The sequence below is a fragment of the Cryptotermes secundus genome, unplaced genomic scaffold (assembly GCF_002891405.2).
Source record: "Cryptotermes secundus unplaced genomic scaffold, Csec_1.0 scaffold111, whole genome shotgun sequence".
NCBI classification, from domain to species: Eukaryota; Metazoa; Arthropoda; class Insecta; order Blattodea; family Kalotermitidae; genus Cryptotermes; species Cryptotermes secundus.
Window position 1 is genome coordinate 1,046,913 of NW_019733319.1, and position 20,612 is coordinate 1,067,524.

The 20,612-nt window shown below is 41.3% G+C and overlaps 1 protein-coding gene across 6 annotated transcripts in view; it reads left to right on the forward strand.

Moving 5' to 3' along the window:
- Positions 1 to 4,283: 4,283 nt before the first annotated feature.
- LOC111867891 overlaps positions 4,284 to 20,612 on the forward strand; it is a 70,961-nt gene continuing 54,632 nt past the window's right edge. For 5 of the 6 annotated variants that reach the window (XM_023858096.2, XM_023858098.2, XM_023858099.2 and 2 more), the window contains exons 1-4: positions 5,021 to 5,218; positions 16,013 to 16,163; positions 18,376 to 18,448; positions 19,471 to 19,706. In XM_023858096.2, the coding sequence (XP_023713864.1) occupies positions 16,020 to 16,163; positions 18,376 to 18,448; positions 19,471 to 19,706 (453 nt within the window). In that variant the 5' untranslated portion in view covers positions 5,021 to 5,218; positions 16,013 to 16,019. The other variant, XM_023858097.2, reaches the window with a different exon arrangement.

Genomic DNA, 20,612 nt, shown 5'->3' on the forward strand with positions numbered 1-20,612 from the left:
CATGATAATAAGGTATTTAGAGTGGCCTTAAATGCCTTTTTACATTCAAAATCCTTTTATACTTTGGATGAATATTTTGGTTGTATAAATGAGTAGTAATTTACTATGTTCATTCAATATTGCATGCATTGTTTGGATGTGCAGTTGTACATTCAAGGATATTGCACTGATACCTGCATTGTATATAGCAAGCTTATACCTTGACTGGTTTTATTTGGTATTGAACATGTAAGATATTATCGCCAACTTGACTGGTATGCCATGTAACAAACATACCTCATTATAGTTGATGGATGTTGTGATCTTTTATGGTTTGAGATATATAAGCTACTAAGTTGAATGAATTTATTATGTAATGTGTTTTTATTACAATTTTAACTTATTTTATTTACAATTAAACATGGTATAGTGTTATGTATATTTTAGGTTGATGTATATTTTATGTTGACTAGTTCCATTGTTGGAGCATTTGTTGAAGATATTTGACTTGTTCTGTGTCCAGTGGTGTTGGCCTGTAATTGGATTTGCTTGAATGCAATAAATACTATACTATACTATACTATTTGCATTGATTAATGTCCTCACCTTTTAATTAAATTTTGGTTTGAAATTTCTTAAAATTATGTAATTCTTGCACCTCAATTAGGGGCATCTGCCTCTTGTCCAAATGATATAGTTCTGTGTTGCTGCTTGGTGTTCGTGTGTTGCTTCTGTTCATAAACCCTCTCTTTGTGTTATCATTTGTTCCTTGCCACTGTGTATGATGTTACCTCTTATGTGTGGACATGTCATATGGAAGAGAAATAAAAGTGAAAATAGTTGCATTGAGGACTAAATATATTGTGCTTCTGCAGGACAAATTTGATTAGTCAGACTTTTTACTACAAGGATAAGTCAATAAGTAAGTTACAAATGGATATAGAACTTAAACAAATAAGAGTACTGAAGAGAGTCGTCTTCTGGGTTTAGGCACCGTGTATTCTTCGTGTTGGCCGACGTTTCGGAGGAACGTAGCGCCTCCATCTTCAGAGCAGTTGAATGGCTTGGAATGCAGAGAGCAGTAGCTGTGGTGATAGGATGTGAGAGGCGCTGCTTATATACGAAGTAGGCAAGGGGGGTGGTTAGGGAGAATGGACCAATGGGAGCAGTGGGGAGCGATTAAGAACATATATGGTGTGTGTTGACTAAGGGAGGGGGGGAACGGCCAGTGAATTCAGGAAACTTGAGGTCAATAGCACTAGGAAGTGCGGTAGTCAAGAAGAACCGGTAGGTTGAGGACAGGCTATTGACATCAATGACATGACGGAGAACTGGTGTGGCTAGTTGGATTCTCTTGAGGGAAAAGATGCTTCACGTCTGTCGAGATTGTTGAAAGCGATAAAGACCATATGATGTTGTGTGCTAAGTGGGGGGGGGAATGGCCAGTGAATCCAGGAACTTGAGGTCAATAGCACTAGGAAGTGCGGTAGACAAGAAGAACTGGTTGGTTGGGGACAGGCTACTGACGTCAATGACATGATACAGGGGGCAGGCTACTGACGTCAATGACATGACGAAGAACTGGAGTGGCTTGTTGGATTTCTCTTGAGGCAAGAGATGAGTGGCTTCCATGACTTGTTGAGATTGAACCCTGCTCTCGGCATTCCAAGCCATTCAACTGCTCTGAAGATGGAGGCGCTACGTTCCTCCGAAACGTCGGCCAACACGAAGAATACACGGTGCCTAAACCCAGAAGACGACTCTCTTCATTGTCATCGCTGTGAAAACCTCAAAACTTACAAATAAGAGTACTGATTTGAAAAATGCTTTTATTTCTCAACATAATCTCCCTGTACATTGAGGCACTTGTCTCATCGTTTCACAAGCCCCTAAAATCAGCAGCATAAAATTCTTTGGGCTGTTGTCGAACCAGGCGGTGACTACCCTTTGTACAGCTTCACTGTTGGGAAAATGTTCAGCCGAAAGATGATGTTTAAGAGGCCCGAACGAATGGAAGTCGCTTGGAGCAAGGTCAGGGCTATGCGGAGGATGCTCGAGGACTTTCCACTTGTAATTTCGCAGCATCTCATTTGTCTTGTTGGCAGTATGGGGACGCGCGTTGTCATGCAAGAGCAATGCGCCTTTGGTGAGGAGTCCTGATCACTTCCATTGAATGGCCTTATGAAGTTTCCTGAGGATGTTACAGTAGGAGTCGGCATTTACGGTTTGTCCTTGAGGCTGCAATGCCCGTGAGCAGTATGCCTTTGTGATCCCAGTCACTGCCTGGTTCTGACAGCAGCCCAAAGAATTTTATGCTGCTGGTTTTCGGGGGCTTGTGAAACGATAGTGCCTCAATATACAGGGAGATTATGTTGAGAAATAAAAGTATTTTTCAAACCAGTACTCTTTATTTGTTTTTAAATTCTATATCCATTTGTAACTTACTTATTGACTTTACCTACATATATTCTGTTCCTTCCCTTGCTGGTCTTGTTAAGACTATTAATATCTTATATATATATATATATATATATCTCACTTCCTTCTTAATTTAAATTAGTAATTATTTCTGTTATTGAGGGGAAATTTATTACCACAATTTCTTAATGACAGTCTACAGTTTGTCCCCCACACCCCTGCTGAATTGTACCTCAAACCTGCAGTTCCATTACAGCATAAAATAATGTGTTTAGCCTCTTCCTGCTGTCAGCACTTCTGGCTTTACTCTTGCTTCATGTCAGTTTCCAGACTCCTGTTGTACATAAACCATGTATCGATAGTGATTTTTGTCCTTCCTTTGCAACACTCAGTTTATGCCCCAGTTAGTGTAATTTTTAAGTACACATCACATACATTCATGTATTACCACATTTTATTTAGAATTCCTGGCTACAGATCCAAAGTTCCCAGGTTTGATTCCTGGCACTACCAGATTTTCTGAGAAGTAGTGGGTCTGGAACGGGGTCCACTTAGCCTCATGGTTTCCTCGCTACCTTCGCAGTTAATACTTCAATCAGAGGAACTGGTAAACAGTTCATTGTTTGCTGTTGTTGACGCATAAAAACAACTGAATCTCATAAACTTTATGATATTCTCTGAATTATCATTACTGCAAGAACTTGTAACTCGATTAGGCCATGAACGTTTCCTTCCAAATCCTTTCCAATTTATTCATCATCATACCATTTGACATATAATCTTACTAATCAAAGGGTCATAAAACAGCAACAAGCCAAGAGAGGACATTTTGACCTTTTAGTGTTATCCCTATATGTGTTTGCCCCCTTCATCTTCCAAACCTCAATACGTTTATTTCCTTCAGATTTTCCTGATGGAACTTTGTATGCATTTCATGTCAGTCCCATGCCTACTATGTGCCCTACCTCTCTCTGATTTGATCATTCTAATAATTTTTGGTGAGGAATACAAATTATGAAGCTTCCCATTATGCGATTCTATCCAGCTCCCTATTACTTAATCTCTTTTACCCCTTTTGCATCCATGCATTTTTTTGTGGATTAGTAAGAGATATTAACAAAGCATTGGAGATGATGCTCAACAATGCGAAATCATTTGGTAATACTGAAACAACATAATCAGAGCTATCATCTGGACTTCATCCTGCATATTCTGTTCATATTGTTTTTATATTGATCTGTCTTCACAACTGAATTACTTAACTGATACAATGATGTTAAATACCAATGAACCGATCTGTAAATAAAGTGTTAGCTGTAAGAGGAATGGAGAACTTCGTTGTTTGCAGTATGTGCACTAATAATATAAGGGCAAGGAAATCAATGAGAGAGAGAGAGGGAGAACATGAATATAAGGAATTTCTAGAATGTGATGCTATGTAGTTTGCTAGATAGCTACAAACTTTCAGGAAGAGCCTGCTGCCTTCATCTTCGTAGTAGGCGGAGGATGGAGGTACCTCATACACTAAGGTACCCAGCTACAAAATTACGCATTCTTGGAAGACTAATCTTAATATTCATGGCCGTCATAACTTCAAATCTCAGAGGTGGGATATGTATCACTTATGCAAAAAACCAGTGTACATGGTTTTTAATTGGAAATACTAAAGGAAGATGCAGGCATAGGTATAAAAATATTCTTTAATTGTAAGGTAAAGTTGGCACAGTCTGTAGTTAATTAAGCACTACGCCATGAAAAAGAAAGGATGACTGGAGGTATAGCTACTCCATTTCAAGGTGAGTTGTCACCTTCTTGCCCTGGCTGCATTATCCCCAAGAGAAAGAATCTACGGTAGCCAATGGACAGACGGGTGCGGAAAGGTGGTTGGAGCTTAGAGCTATGGTAGTTGAAGTTGACCAAATGTTACCACGGTTGAAGACTGTTTAGTGTCGCTCTGTGTTTTTATATGCTGTATATACCGCGTGTCTTGTGTTTGTTTTTGTTGCGATATGAATTGTGTTTTAATTATCTGTCTGTGCAGTGTCCTTTATTTTTCAGAATTGAAAGAGGAAATATGTCTAAAGACGCTATAAGTAGTTAAATGGCTGCGGTCTTATTGTGCGTAATGAATAACGTAGCATTAATCTGTGTGATGCAGCAACTAATTGAATTTTGAAGTAAACAGTGGGGTTTCATGGTGAAACATTTGGTGTAATAAATGTCATACGAAAAAATGCATCTTATTACGTTCATAAATGGAAATATGTGTTACGCGGTTTTGTTCAATGTGGTGACCTAACCTAACATTTCGAGGTCGTTGAATTAAATAAATTTAAAGGCTGACATTATAACTGTATAATACATAATCAAGCAGGGAATGTGTATAGGATCGAACGTTGATAGTTTACCCCAGACAGCCTCACAAAAGGAAACATTTCGTTTGTACCTTTAAAGAGGGTTGGGAGGACCTCAGATTGCTGGAGACTTCATGTTGGAATGTTAAACGCAGAACCAACAAAGACAAGTGAAGATTTGCGTTTGTGTTAAATGTAGGCCACAATTGGCAATGTGCATGAACAGTTACTTCTAATTTTTTATGAACGACAGGTCACGTTAGGTAAGAATAGTTTGCACCATGTTGTGTATGCATTTTGTGTGAAACGTTCACTTAATTAAAAAATCTATCCAACCTTTACTGGAAAATGGAAATCTAAATGGCTATATGGTGGCAAATTTACATGCTAAGAACTGAAGTCAGTGGAGTGCAGTTGATAATTTAAAGCAAAATGTACTAGGTATATCAACGGATACAAGCGCCAGAGTAAGTGTTAGACTGTATCATAACATGTCTTTTGCAATAACATGGGAGAGTGATAAATTTAAGTTTCAGTATTTATATTATATTTTCTGAACTGGAATGTTGAGGTAACTGAGAACGGATATTCTTGATTGATCGTTCAACTAAGTTGATATTTAGTGTATGAGTTTGGCTTTCAGAAGTAACATGCATAGAGTGTTAAAGATTTTCCAGCCTTTTTGTAAACATTGTAGTTGCAGTCTTTAGGAGTTAGTGTCTTTGGCTCAGGATGGTTGGAAACCCTTATATGGCATTAGACAGTGAGTGGGAGGTTAAGGTGTGATTGGACAAAACTGAGAAATGGGTTGCTATTCAGGTTAACATTTCTTATGCTCATTAGAGTAAAGAACAGGTTCTGAAAGAATTTTGTTATTGTTGGTTTAAGAGCCCATATATTTCTTGCAAGACTTGTTTTCTTGCATGGTACATAAATTCCCTTTCTTTAGTAAATCAGTATTACTCACTTCATTCCATTTTATTCAGTTTTATTATAGAATGTGAAATGTTACATATTTTACAGTCATATTGTTTACATGATAAATTTAACTTTGTCATGCTAGCTGCATGCTACAATAAATATATTTTTGTGGACTTTTGGTATTGTATAGGTTGACAGGTTCTCACAGCAGTACATATGAAGAGCTTTATCTTCTGGGATAGGATGCTGTGTAGTCTGTTGAAAGCTCTGGCCTTGCTTGCTTCATGCTGGTTTCATGCTTGGCTTGCTCTTTAGTCCCGAATGTGGGAGTTGACTTTCAGTGGACTGCATGGCGTTATATCCCAGAAAATAGAACTCATTTGTGGCATTGTACTTCAGTAAAGGAACTAGGCTTTGTATCAGTCTTCCATGAGTGATGAGACACGTTGTATAGTGACCGTTGAAGGCAGGCAAGACAGATACACTGAACAAAGCTAGGTTTTGTGACTAATGGAGACTGGGGCTGTGATTAGCTTACATTCAGACAACTTTTATTCATTGCTAATGTTAGAGTGTTAGTATACTCAACTGTGTCACTATGTGCATTTTACCTTCTTTACTTTCTACATTTGTATGCAGTCTTTGCAGAAATTGTATAAAGTGAATGCATAATTGAGAGGTCATGTCTGTTAATATGTATGTTTCATCTACTGCTTGATGGGTTTCAGTGTAATTCGGTATTCAGTTTCACTCAGAAAAGCAACTGGTAATATTAAGCAATTTAAACAGCATTGAAATGTTACTTACTTTCACACTCCTAATCCATAAATTATTTCAATTCCAACAATATTTCAATGTAAACAAACAGTAACTAATATCAGTTCTAAGCTAAAGTGTATTCCCAAGCATGTTACTGTATCATTTTGCTTACCTGCAGACTGTGCTTTATGTGCCCAATTAGCATGGTAATATTAATACTGTATTATAATCTTACTAACTTTTCCAGCAAAACTATTCTTGTGCAGATAGTATGTATTTGTTCTTGACTTGTTCCATATCCTCTGGTGTCAACCTCTACTTGAATTTACAGAATTTAAATAAATTCAAATTCAAATTCTGAATGATATTAGGCTAATTCATTCTGGGTGTACAGGAAGCAATAGCTTGCTGGTTGAGTTCATTAGAACTCTTTGTACTAGCATGGATGAAAACATTGTCATTCTTTTTCTTCAATTCAATTACATTTTCATCTCCAGAAATATGCTTTCAGTGTTATTTTTTCAGTTTTGTATAAATGGCTGCAACTATAAAATTTGTTTTTTAATTGTTTATATTTTTTCTACTACAGAGCTATGTAAAAAATATGAATCAATAATGTGTTCACAGCTTAATGTTATGTAACTAACAAACTACATGGAATGTGGTCTGTCTCGATGAGAATCTTGTAATCAGATTTTAGTGTGAATCTGCATTAGCAGATTTGGTCACAGTCCATTCCCTAGTGTTAGAAATTGAGCATATGGGAAGACAACTGCAACTTCCCCATTATTAGTGTACTTTCCTTTCTTAAGAAGGTAAGATTATGGGATCACCATGCTATGTGTGTATGTACCGTATGTCCAAAAAGTATGTGACTCTATTTTTTTCCACTGTAAGTAATGGCCAAAGGGTTGGGGAAACTGAGCGTAGTGGTAGAAAGGACTTTCATGCGCATGCATGATTTTTTGCTGACTCACAACACTGCCGCATGCGTCTGTGGCTGCCAGAGAGCGAAGTGGTGTAACATGTGTTCATCGCATTCTCGTTTCGCTCAAGAAGACAGAACGCTTGGAGCAGCGATACTGCATTAAGTTTTGTCAGAAACTTTGGGATACCGAAGCAGAAACAATTCGCAAAATTCAGCAGGCTTTCGGCGATGATTAAATGGGGGTCACTCAAATTAAAGAGTTGTTCAACCGCTTTAAACATGGCCGTATGTCGGCAGACAGTGAGCAGCATTCCGGGAGACTGTCAACGAGCCAAAATGCTGATGTTATTGAAAAAGTGCGGACACTGATCATGGAGGACTGTCGTTTGGCCATCCGTGAACTTGCTGATGAGGTCGGGATCAGCAGAGCTTCCGCAAACCCAATTTTAACTGAGGATTTGGGCATGCAAAGAGTGGCGGCAAAATTTGTGCCCAAGCTGCTTTCGCCGGAGCAGCAACATCTCCGCCTTGAGGTCGCGCAGGACATGCTGGAGTGCACCAACAGGGATCCTGAGTTCCTGAAGACTGTGATCACTGGTGACGAGTTGTGGGTGTACGGATATGACCCGGAAACCAAGATCTGGGCATCACAATGGAAGCATCCAACATCCCCGAGGCCCAAAAGAGCACAACAGGTTCGGAGCAATGTGAAGGTGATACTGACTGTTTTTTTTTATTACCGGGGTGTTGTGCATCATGAGTATGCACCACTAGGCCAAACTGTCAATAAGGAGTACTACCAAGAAGTACTCCGCCATCTTCGTGATGCAGATCGGCGCAAGAGACTGGAGCTGTGGGACGCGCGCAACTGGCAGCTGCATCATGACAATGACCCAGCTCATTCATCACACCTGATCCAGGGTTTCCTGGCCAAGCACGGCATTCCGCAGGTTCGCCAGGCTCCCCTGACATGGCTCCTTGTGATTTCTGGCTGTTCCCAAGATTAAAGACACTGCTAAAAGGCTCCCGTTTTGACAGACATCATACAGAACGCGATGGCACAGCAGCATGCCATTCCAAAAGAAGCCTTCCAGAATTGCTTCCAGTGATTGAAGGACCGCTGGGCTAAGTGTGTGGAGTCACAAGGGGCCTACTTTGAAGGCAATTAGGTATTGTAACCACCCAGATACAGAACTTTTTTTTCCTGGCTCAAGGTCGGATACTTTTTGGACAGAGTAGTGTGTGTATGTCTCTGTGTGCCTGCACCCCCATTTCCGCTTTTGAACCAACCAATTTTCAGAAAACTTGTAATTGTGACATGATGGCTGAAGGCTGGAACAGTGGAACAAAAAGAGAGCCTTGCTAGGCAACGGTGTGGTAAACACATTTTGGCAGCAGTGAATCAGCATGCAACAGTAGAGGAACTGTTGGAAGCAAAGTTTTCTGTGCTGTTTATGCTGATGCTATATAGTGAGGACCAGTGGGAAATTTAATCAGTCGGGGGTCAGAGTCGATAGCAGTCTTGAGTTGCATTATTAGCAGCCACTACCTAGCAATGACTAGTGAACAAACAGAAGTCTTTATGTGCGCTGTAGTTGTAGTGATCTATAGAGTGAGTAAATCAGAGAGACTGCTATAGTTATACTCGTATGTAGTTACAAGTTACAAATGTTCAATAAATCCAATTATCGATCCAAGCCCCCTGTCTAATCATTAACACATGATGATGAACATTATGCCATTGGGTGCCCCTCTGTCCTGCAGAATTACAGTTTATGGTGTGTTCAAAAATATCGAGCCTTCTTTTTTCCCCGCGTAAACCAATGAAGCGCGGGAGGCTCCCTTCGGTGGAGATGTGGAGGGGACATTCATGCACAGTCGTGAATTTTTTCACGCCCGCAGAAAGCGTCAGTCGCTGGCAGTCGGCCTATGAGGTAGGACGTGTAGTGAGCGCTCGTCGGATTCCAGTAAAGTGTAAAATGACAGAACAACGTGAGCAGCGATATTGAATCAAATTTTGCCAAAAGCGTGGCGATACCCAAGTGGAAACCATTCGCAAGATTCAACAGGCTTTCGGGGACGATGCCATGAGCAACTCACGGATAAAGGAGTGGTACAACCGCTTCAAAGATGGCCGCATGTCAGTGGACAGCTAACCGCATTCAGGCAGACCCTTAACAAGCCAAAATGAGAATGTCATTGAGCAAGTGCGGACTTTGGTCATGGAGGACCATCGTATCACAGTCCGAGAACTTGCGAATGAGATAGGGGTAAGAATTGGATCGCTACATTCAATTTTAACCGAGGATTTGGGCATGAGGAGAGTGTCCGCAAAATTCGTACCGAAACTGCGCATCCGATTCAGACTTTCGTCTCCAAACACAACATCCCTGTGGTTCGTCAGGCTCCCTACTCCCCCGTCATGGCTCCGTGTGACTTCTGGCTATTTCCCAAGCTGAAAATGCCACTGAAAGGGCCCGATTTGAGTCAAGAGAAGACATCATGCTGAATGCGACGGCCCGGCTGATCACCATTCCAAAAGACGCGTTCCAGAAGTGTTTCCAACAATGGCGAAAGCGCTGGGAGAAGTGTGTGCATTACCTAGGAGACTACTTTGAAGGGGATTAGGGTTTTGTGCCTCCAAATCAATATATTTCTGCCGACCAAAGGTTCGATACTTTTTGAACCCACTACGTACACATTCCTGTAAATGATATTGTACTCATCTCACCTAGACCAGTTGCAGCAGCTGATAATGCAGTGCTTGTCTTTCTGTTGTAGTTTATCTTACCTAATTTTATAGAAAAATCGAAATGATGACTGTCTGCTTCTAAGTGTACCCCACATTGTGAGAATATATTTCTAGATACACATGTAACCTGCTGTATAGGAAAATAACAGAAAGTTAATGCCTAACATTTTCATAAATCTCTTCCAAACAGTGCAGTTCATTCACTTTCATTTTTTCTTTGAGTGTGCCCCACAAATGAGAGTCACAAGGATTTGAATTTTGTGAATACAGAGGTCACAGTCCTCACGTTATGGTTCATTTGCCAAAGACTTAATCTAATGCATTCATAAAATTGCTTACATAGTGTAATGTTGCATTACTCGTATGTTACATTAAATGTCTGTATGATCTTTGGTCGGTTTATTGAAGAAGGGTGACAGAATCAGTCTCACATAATGTGTGGAATGTTTTTTTTGGGGGGGGGGGAACTTGCTCCGGTTATTCTCTGTGCACTAACTACACACCAAATACCAACTTTTAAATTGTGGAATGGCACTTCATGAACATGAGGTTTTTATGTGCTTCAGTAACTATTATTTTAAGGCCACGCCATAGCTCAAGCGGTTAATCGCTGGCTTCCCACCACGACGGCCCGGGTTCGATCCCAGGTCTGATCAAGTGGGATTTGTGGTGGACAAAGTGGCACTGGGTCGAGTTTTCTCCAAGTACTTCAGTTTCTCTTGCCAATCTTCATTCCACCAAATTCTCCATCATCATTATCACCCAGGGCAGGTACAATAGGCCAATCAGTGGCGGCCATGCTGAGTAGACCCAGCTTGACTCCACCCCCCACTAAACAAAAAACTTTTATTTTTTTTTAGTTATATAAGCACTTAAAGTAAACCATGCCTCATCATAAAACGTAAATTTTGGGTTGAGAATTTCCTGAAACACTCCAGAATACTGAATTATTGCCCATGACAAAAGGAGGACACATCACAAGACACAGTACACACAAAATATAGGATGAACGACCCCCATAGTGGAAGAATGACGTAGTATGCGAGTTTGAGTATAACGTGTAAGATGATGGATATTAACAAATATTTTGATATATACAAATTTTATTATAGTTAGTGAAGAGTGTGCATTTTAGATAATTTTATAAACAACACATGATAGTGAGCAATGCAATAGCTTGATGTAAATAACACACCTGAAGATGGCACAGTGATGCCGAAACATGTAGTGAAGCGACATGTGAAATTGATTTCACTACAAGACGGCCAATATACATATCATGGACGAGAATCAGTGCAACAGGACGCTAAAATACAACATACTGAATTATTGCTTTGCAGTATGGAGTCAAAAAGGCCATGTACAACTCTAAGTCTCTTAAGACTGTAACTTTGGCAACTTTGTACCAATGTGAGCTGTACTTTTTCACACTGAAGAGCCAAAAGGCATAACTTCTTTGTGCTTGCTTCTAATTGAGTACCAGTCTCATCAAGTTTTTCTTCAGCCAGAAGAAGTCTTTTCAAGATTTCGTTTTGTCCAGCACTGATTCTGTAGAATGTAATTTTGTTGTATTATTATGAATTCTTGCTTTACACTGCACTGTACTGTCAGGATACTTCGTGAAGAATGCTGTACAGAGGTATCATATATGAATTTTTGTTCAGCACCATATTTCATTTTGGAATACTATATTTCACAAAACTGCAAACTGTATTTGTATGTATGTAGGAAAAACTAACCATTCTAAATGAGCAGCGCTATTACATATAATCCAGTGACCATCAGGCGACTGAGCAATGATTCAGTGGGCAGGCATGGGAGAACAAATTTTTAGTTGACCAGTTTGAGGATAAATCACATGCCCTGTACTTTGTAATATCTCACAGCTAATAATAGTGGTATTGTGGATACCAAAATGTGTGATATGGGAGCAACACTTATTTTAGGGTCCTAAAACAATTTGTAGTCATAAATCTTAAAAAAATATTCACCTTTTGTTGTTGTTGGTTTTTTGTGGGCTGTTAAAGTAATTGTATAATGGCTGTTCAAAAATTGCCATTGGATTTCATTTTATTGGTGATAACATGTGATTGGTATGAGGTATGTGAAATTTGGTCGGTAGCCGAGTGGTCTAAGGCGTGCACTGTCCTCGCCCGCTAGGAAGCCGGGATCGTGGGTTCGAATCCCACTCAGGGCATGGATGTGTGTGTGCGTTTTTCTGTGTTTGTGTACAGGTAGAGGCCTTGCGACAAGCTGATCACCAGCCCAAGGAGTCCTACCATGTGTCTAATAAGATCTAGTAAACCGAAGTGAAACGGAGAGGTTTCATGGAGGTAGGCCTAGGCCCAAATGAAGGCTGTAGTGCCAATGAAAAAAAAAATGTGAATTTTTGTACTGAGATAGACTACACATGTGCATGAAATATTGTTTATAAGTGAACTGTTACAAAAATGGTGACAGTGTGAAAATTTGATGGACTTAATGACAGAATTTGTACTTAGAAATTAAAATCTTAATAAAAATAAAATAATGGTAATAATAGTACTAGATCTGTAAGACTAGAAATCTGTGCATTGGGAAAGTAAGGTTTATGAGTTCTGCAAGGGTTATGGCAGTTCACAGTCATGCCCTTTGGCCTCTGCAATGCCCCGGCAACCTTCGAAAGGCTAATGGAGACAGTCCTACGAGGGCTCACGCACGATTCATGCCTTGTGTATTTGGATGACGTGATCGTAATAGGCCGCACTTTCCAAGAGCACATGCTCAACTTACGGAAAGTGTTCGAGAGGTTCAGGGAAGCCCGTCTGAAACTTAACCCGGAAAAGTGTAAACTCCTGCAGGAAGAGGTCCGATACCTCGGGCATATTGTATCACCAGAAGGGGTATCCACCGACCCGGAGAAGTTGAAAGCCGTGCGAGAATGGCCGACCCCGAAGGATAAACATGAAGTTAGAAGCTTTCTGGGACTATGCGCGTATTACAGGCGATTTATTTCAGGGTTTTCCAACATTGCGAAGCCACTAACGAAACTAACGGAAGAGAAACGAACCTTCCAGTGGACTCCAGAAGTGGAGGCCGCTTTTCAAACGCTAAAGGGTGCCCTATGTGCTGCCCCTATTCTTGCCTACCCACAGCCAGGAGAGAAATTCATTGTGGACACAGATGCAAGTAATGTCGGAATTGGAGGAGTTCTCTCTCAAATCCAGGACGGAAAAGAGCGTGTCATAGCTTACTTCAGCAAGACGCTAAACAAAGCAGAGAGAAACTACTGTGTCACCCGTCGAGAACTACTTGCCATAGTGAGGACACTGGAACATTTCCACAAATACCTCTACGGACAACAGTTCCATCTGCGAACGGACCACTCTGCGCTTACCTGGCTTATGAGTTTCAAGAACTTAGAGGGACAAACTGCGCGCTGGATACAGCGTCTACAGGAGTACAACTTCACTTCGGAGCATCGACAGGGCCGGAAACATAACAACGCCGACGCCCTTTCTAGACGACCCTGCAAAGAGGAATGTGCGCACTGCCACAAAGTTGAGACGCGGGCAGAGGTAAAGCAGATACGCGTTATTGGAACCCTACCGGCAGCCGGCTGGGACCCTGTTACCCTAAGAGAGGAACAGCTAAAAGACCCGGACATAGGACCTATTCTACAGGAAGTAGAGAACGGCCAACGACCGGAATGGCAGGACATCGCGGATCGGAGTCCCACGTACAAAAGCTACTGGGCCCAGTGGAAATCGCTCGCTGTGAGAAACGGCGTACTAGAGCGTGACTGGGAATCCGTCACCGGAAGACGTCAAGTAGCCCAGGTAATTATTCCTCGGAGCAGGGTGAAGGACGTTCTGAGCGAACTGCACGGTGGACCGTCAGGAGGTCACTTCGGTGTCAACAAAACTCTGAATAAGGTTCGACAGAGATTCTACTGGCTCCAAGCAAGGACCGATGTTGAGAAATGGTGTCGACAGTGTGACACATGTGCAGCCAGTCGGGGACCGCGGACCAGGAATCGTGGGCAAATGCACCAGTATAATGTCGGTGCTCCCTTCGAGAGAGTAGCCATTGATATCGCAGGGCCCTTCCCACGAAGCGACCAAGGAAACCGATACTTACTGATCGCTATGGACTACTTCACCAAGTGGCCGGAAGTGTACGCCATCCCGAATCAGGAGGCTTCAACAATAGCGGAAGTTCTGGTTGCCAACTTCTTCTGCCGCTTCGGCATACCTCGAGAGTTGCACAGTGACCAAGGCCGTAACTTCGAGTCTCATCTACTGAAAGAAGTTTTGCAACGCCTGGGAGTGAGCAAGACGCGCACCACACCCCTGCACCCACAGTCGGATGGCATGGTGGAACGCTACGTCAAGACCATCGAGGAGCACTTGCGGAAGGTCGTCTCATCGCACCAAAGGGACTGGGATGAGAGGTTACCCCTCTTTCTCCTAGCTTACAGGGCATCCACTCACGACACTACGGGCCTGACGCCTGCTGGTCTAGTGTTCGGACGAGAACTACGGCTACCCTGCGACCTGCTCTTTGGAGTACCCCCAGACAAAGAACAACCCACAACCAATTATGCAGCAGACTTGGTGGATCATCTGCACGACATCCACAATTATGCCCGGCAACACCTGAAGCTTGCCAGTGACCGGATGAAAACTCGGTACGATAAACTGGCCAACTCCGCAGGTTACGACGAAGGCGACCGAGTCTGGCTCTATCGCCCAACCCGCAGAAAAGGGAAATCGCCGAAACTACAAGCATCATGGGAAGGTCCTTACAAAGTAGTGACCCGGATAAATGATGTAGTGTACCGAATCCAGAAGACCCCTAGGTCGAGGATGTTAGTTGTGCACCTCGACCGGCTCGCGCCTTATCAGGGAGCTGCTCGAGACGAGCAACCATAAAAAAGGGGGAAGATGAAGCGGTTGGAGAGCAGAGCAATGGGGAGAAGAGAAACAGTAGCAGGACACAAAGAAGATGTTGCAAGAACAGCATCCAAAGAAAAGGAATGGGGGAAGCACCGTTAGGCTATTCGGGACGAACAGCCTTAAGGAGGGAGCAGTGTTACATGTTGCGCAACGGAGGACCCCTACCTCCCCAGCGGCACGTGGCGGTAACGTAGCGCTCTCGTAATAGGCGAGTCATCACCCCGCCACTCTCCCCGCGGTGACGTGCCGAGCGGAGCCGAAGTTAGCAGAGTCCCTGCAACCTGGTAGCTATGCAACGCGAGTCAACAGCGGTGACGTCACCAAGGGATATCGCGGTTGCTAGGCAGCAGTCAACAACTCCGAACAGCGTTGCTAGGCTATACGCCACATCACAGTAGTGATGTGGCGGGCGACCCTAGCAACAGTGAACGGAATAAAAGCCGGCTGAGCAGCAAGCGAGAGTCAGTGTGTTATCAACAAGTTCTCAGTTTGCAAGTTACGAGCTACAGACGCGTGTGCGAGAATCAGTGATAGTTTGTGATAACCAGTTATATTTGGAGTGTGTAATTCAGCGAGACTTGTATAGCTCCCGCGCTATTAATACGTGAAGACTCTTGAAGATAGTGTTAAGAGATTTTGTTGTAGGGTTTGTAAAGTGTGGAAACCCGTAACATTGTTATCATTAATTGTAGCCGATACTTGTAGATTGTTAAATAAACCAATCAACGATCTACGGCATATTCAGTAACGAAACACGTTACAGTATATTCTTTGTTCTAAGAGCACATAATAATTTTTGGTCATCTTACCAGAAATTGAGCACCAGCCACTCAAGCTGTAGCTGCTTCGCTGACAGAAACGTCATGACTCACACGCTATGAAACAGGATATTAAAAAATATTTAATCCAGTTTTCTAGCACGAAAAATGAATATAAATGATAATATGTATGTGTTAATTTTCAGATACAAAATGACTGAATCACGTGTAGAGCAGATACAGTTTCACCGTCCTAGATTGAAGCATTTTATCACGGAGGTGCAGAAACAAGGAAACATCATGACATTGAATGAACTGTATGTATGTGACCAGAAACAGAGGAATGAAATTATTTTGGTAAGTATCTTGATATTCAGAATGAAGTACAGTATGCAGATCAGAGATAGAGGAAGTAAAATGTTGCTCACATAGGAGGAGTACTAGAAACCTCAGAAGAAGAGATAACTTGAGATAGTTGGACACAGAAGCCCGTAATATTAAAATGGTTCTTAGAGACTTAAGGTGTGGAGTTGTGGACTGGATTCAAATGTCTAGAGGACAGGGTCTGATGTTTTGTTAACATACTGTGACATGACTGGTGAAAGCCAGAATAGTTTAGTGAATAGATGTGGTATTTTCTGGTAGCAGTGTGGTAAACACATTTCTGCAGCAACAAATAAACACATAACAATAGAGGAATCCTTGGAAATGGTGTTTTCTATGCAGTCCAGGCTGAGGTTATATGCTGAGGACATCAGCCAAGTCGGCAGTCTTTAGACTGCCTAAGGAGTTCCACCTGTGTGGATGCGGGGTTGAATACCTCCACCAACACCCTGTGAGTCATAGGAGGCGACGAAAAGGGAAGTCTCAAATCTGAGACGATAAAATATGGTCTCGAGTACTAAGGGACTCGTACCCGACAAAGGCTGCACTGGAAAGGGCCAGCAGCATATACAAAAGACACATCTGTCCTCTCATCAGAGATGGCACCCCACAGAAATAAGTCTGTAACTGTCAAACAGTAATAAATATCTGGCCATGAGCTCCAGAATAGGCTTGACACCAATACTTACTGACTGACTGACTGACTTTGAGTCGCAATGTGATAGACTTTTTTGAGTCAGCAGTCAGTCATGAGCCATAAGTCAACTGTCAAAAGTCAGTGCTAGCCAGTGATGGATAGACATGGCTGTGAGTTAGAAGTCTTGAGTCGGCCATTGCCAGATGCAGATCACAAGTGTAAATGAACAGTGGTGGTTCATGGATTGGCTGTTGAGAACCTCCATGGTTAGCAGCTATGACCGAGCGACGCCTAGTGAAGACCGTTAGTGAGCAATGACTAATGAAGACGTAGAAGCCTTAAGGTGTGCTGCAGTTATAGCGATTTGTAGAGTGTGTATATCTGTGAAAAAGTTACAGTTACCGGTAGCTGTGAGTTATAAGCGTTCAGTAAATAAAACTGTCAGTCCAAACCCCGTGTCTAGTCACTGTCATGTGACAATATTAATAATCCTTCAGTGTCCACAAAAGCAGGGAATTTCTTGCCTATCTGAAAGGAATCTGTAGATGTATAATATTAATTTCAGTTGGCTACTAATAAAAATTGATTACTGAGAAACGGAGGAGTGTATGCCACAGAGAGCAGAAATGGTGATAGGTTATATCATATATTTCATCTACTGTAAATATTTGCTGAGAACTAGTGACAGAAGTAGTGTGATTGAACTTGGTCATGTTCTCTGTCAGCCTGGCTTTGAGTTGAACCCTTCTTGGAGCCCATGACCAAATTCTTAAGTCTGTTTAGGTGCTAGCCACGTTTGTTACCATAGGGCATCATCTTGGACTAGAGGATAGGTCTGTCCTTTGGCAAGTCCATGTGTTATCCATTGTCTCTGTATACATTTAGATATTAACAGATTTATGTAAAGATGAGTTACCACTGAGAGGTGCGATTTTTTTGCAGCATTTAACAAAAAAAATAGTATCTAACGAAATTTAGGAATATAATTATGGGTTTTGCTTTGATTTACTTCAGATCACAAGAGAAATATAGTAATAGTGCTTGAAACATGGAAAAGTGCACAATAAAAAATTGCAATCCATGCAGTGTAGAAGTCAAACTATGCATTGTAACATACTATTATGGAACTAGCTTTATTAGTTGAATGACTGTCAGCTTCTCAGGGTGGACTGTGCTTGGAGTTGGCGTTATTCAACAGATTAAAGCCTTATAATGCAAAATGTAGCCGAAGATGGTAGAAGAGACTTTTGTTTTTTTTTTGTGTGTGTATGTGTGTACATTTCATAAAAGAAAGTGGAAATGTTGATGTACATTAAACTGATGAGCATGGTTGATCTGTGGCAGTGATTATGAAATTTATATTTACTGGAGGCATGTACATTGGTGTGAGAGAAACATGAAGCATATGTCTACAATTTTAGACTACCTACCTTGGATGCAGGGATCTTTTATCATTCCCTGGTAGGAAGATTTTGTTAAACACTGAACACCTTTAATATTACAAACAAAGGAATGTGTTTTATGACTAGTCAAATTTTATGTTTTCAGGGAGTGGTATACCATGTGTCAGATGTGATTAAAAAGAGTGATAGGCAGCTGTTAGTAGTATATCTGCGTGAAGGTATGTAGCACAGCTATTTTAATTTCAAACATATATACAGAATGTAAATAAATATATATTATAACGCTCTGTGGTAGATAGATGGGTTCAATCTGATCATATTTTGTTAATACACCCATGTCTGGAAATGCTTCCTTTTGGCACTAAGGGTCACAAAATTTTCTGAGGGGATGCATAGGTTTCAGGGGATGTTATCGTTGTTTTTCGTTATAAAAGTTGCTCAAAATGGTGGACGCCAACTTCATTCCATGTTCTGCACCTTCTGGCTATGTTATGCCGAAGTCTTCGAAAGATTCCTGGCATTTCCTGAATTGTTCCAGCTGCTTATGCAATTCTTGCCACAAGATCATGTTGTGCCTCCACTGGAGTCTTGTACACCAGGCTTTGCATGTATCCCCAGAGAAAGAAATCCAGTAGTCAAGTCAGGGGAGCGAGGGGGCCAGGTTTCTGGGCCTCCACTTCCAATGCATCGTCTAAAGTTTCATCCAGATACTCATGGATGACACTTGTGCAGTGTGCCGGGGTGCCATCATCCTGGAACCACATTTTGTGAAAGACTTCCAAAGGCACCACTTCCAGCAGCTTGGGAAGTCTCTTCTAGGAATGTTAGGTAAATGTCACTAGTAACCCACAGAGGTAAGAGGTAAGGATGTCCTCCTTCACATTTCAGAGGCCCTAGTGTGTAAACAAAGTGTTTCCAGACATGAGTGTATTAACAAAATATGATCAGATTAAACCCATCTATCTACCAAAGAGTGTTGTAACATATATTTATTTACACTCTGTATATATTGGATGTGAGGAATATGGTCATTTGCTTGCTGAGGTGAACTGATTTTGGGAACCTAGTATATATGTAAATTGTACTGAATGTTTCCGGGATGTAACTGAACATTACACTTTTCACATAATTCAAATGTTTGGATTAGTTTATAAGAGATGATTCTTTTTCAAGAAGTAGCTGGGCCTTAGAATGTTAACAAGGAAAACGCTTTTATATATATATAACATTTCTGTTGCAGTTACTGTCAACTGCCGTAAAGGGAAATTTTTCAGTCTATATGCATTCAACGAATTTGCCACATCACTCGCAGATGCTCGTTTGCGGAAAGGTGATTTTGCTGCCTTCCGTTCAGCATATGTAGAGGAGAACACAAGGTATCGCATTGAAAAGGGCTGCCATGACTTGCAGGCACGCATTGGCATTCCTCCACGCACAGGAGCAAAGATTTTCTTCGTAAGAAAGTCGCAGATTACCGTGAGTGTCCTTATATATGTGTGTGTGTGCCTAAGGGGATAAAATGCTAGTGAACCCAATTAGGAGACCATTGAAGTCATTATGTTGAAACCTCATTTGAAATTTTGCACATTAGTAGTGCCTGCTGAGTAATCAGTGCCCAACATTTCAGCAGCTGGTACACATTAGAAGTGTAACATATATTTATTTACACTCTGTATATATTGGATGTGAGGAATATGGTCATAAGGAATAAGGGAATAAAACAGACAGAATCAGAGACAGGGACTAGCTCTGTCAATTGGGCCCAACTGAGTAGGTTTTACCTGAAGGCAGAGACAAATCAAATCTCTGAAACATTGTGCTTTAAATAATGTCTAGAAATATAATATTTGTATTTAAAGTACCATTGTCACAAACTTTTAGATCAAAATTGTGCTGGTGTTCTTAAAGTTTTTTTCACACTAGCATATTTTGCTGTGAAAATTGAAAACGAAGAAATGGCTTTACTTTAAAAGTGCTGTCTCACTAAAAGAGCTCAAATATGTTACTTCTTTTGATTTCTGGCATGTTTGCAGTGAAAAAATTCAGTAACTATTCCTGTTGGCTTCATCATGTCTGTATACAAATCAAGAACTACTGAAAGGATGTTTATGCAATTTGGTGTTGGAGAGCTTTACCAAAATATGTCAACACATTGAATTTTGAGTTCATTGAAGTGCTGTCTTGAAGATTAATCTTCAACAAAGAACTAATGTTGTGCTAAATGTGCCATCTCTTCAGGCTTGTTCCACACCTCAGAGCCAATGATAGATGATTTGACCTTTTCATTCACCCATCCCATATTCCTCCTTTGAACCCTGGTGTTGTGTAATAGAAGTGTTTAATGCAGTGCTGTCCAACGTTCTTATGTACTTGGGCACAATT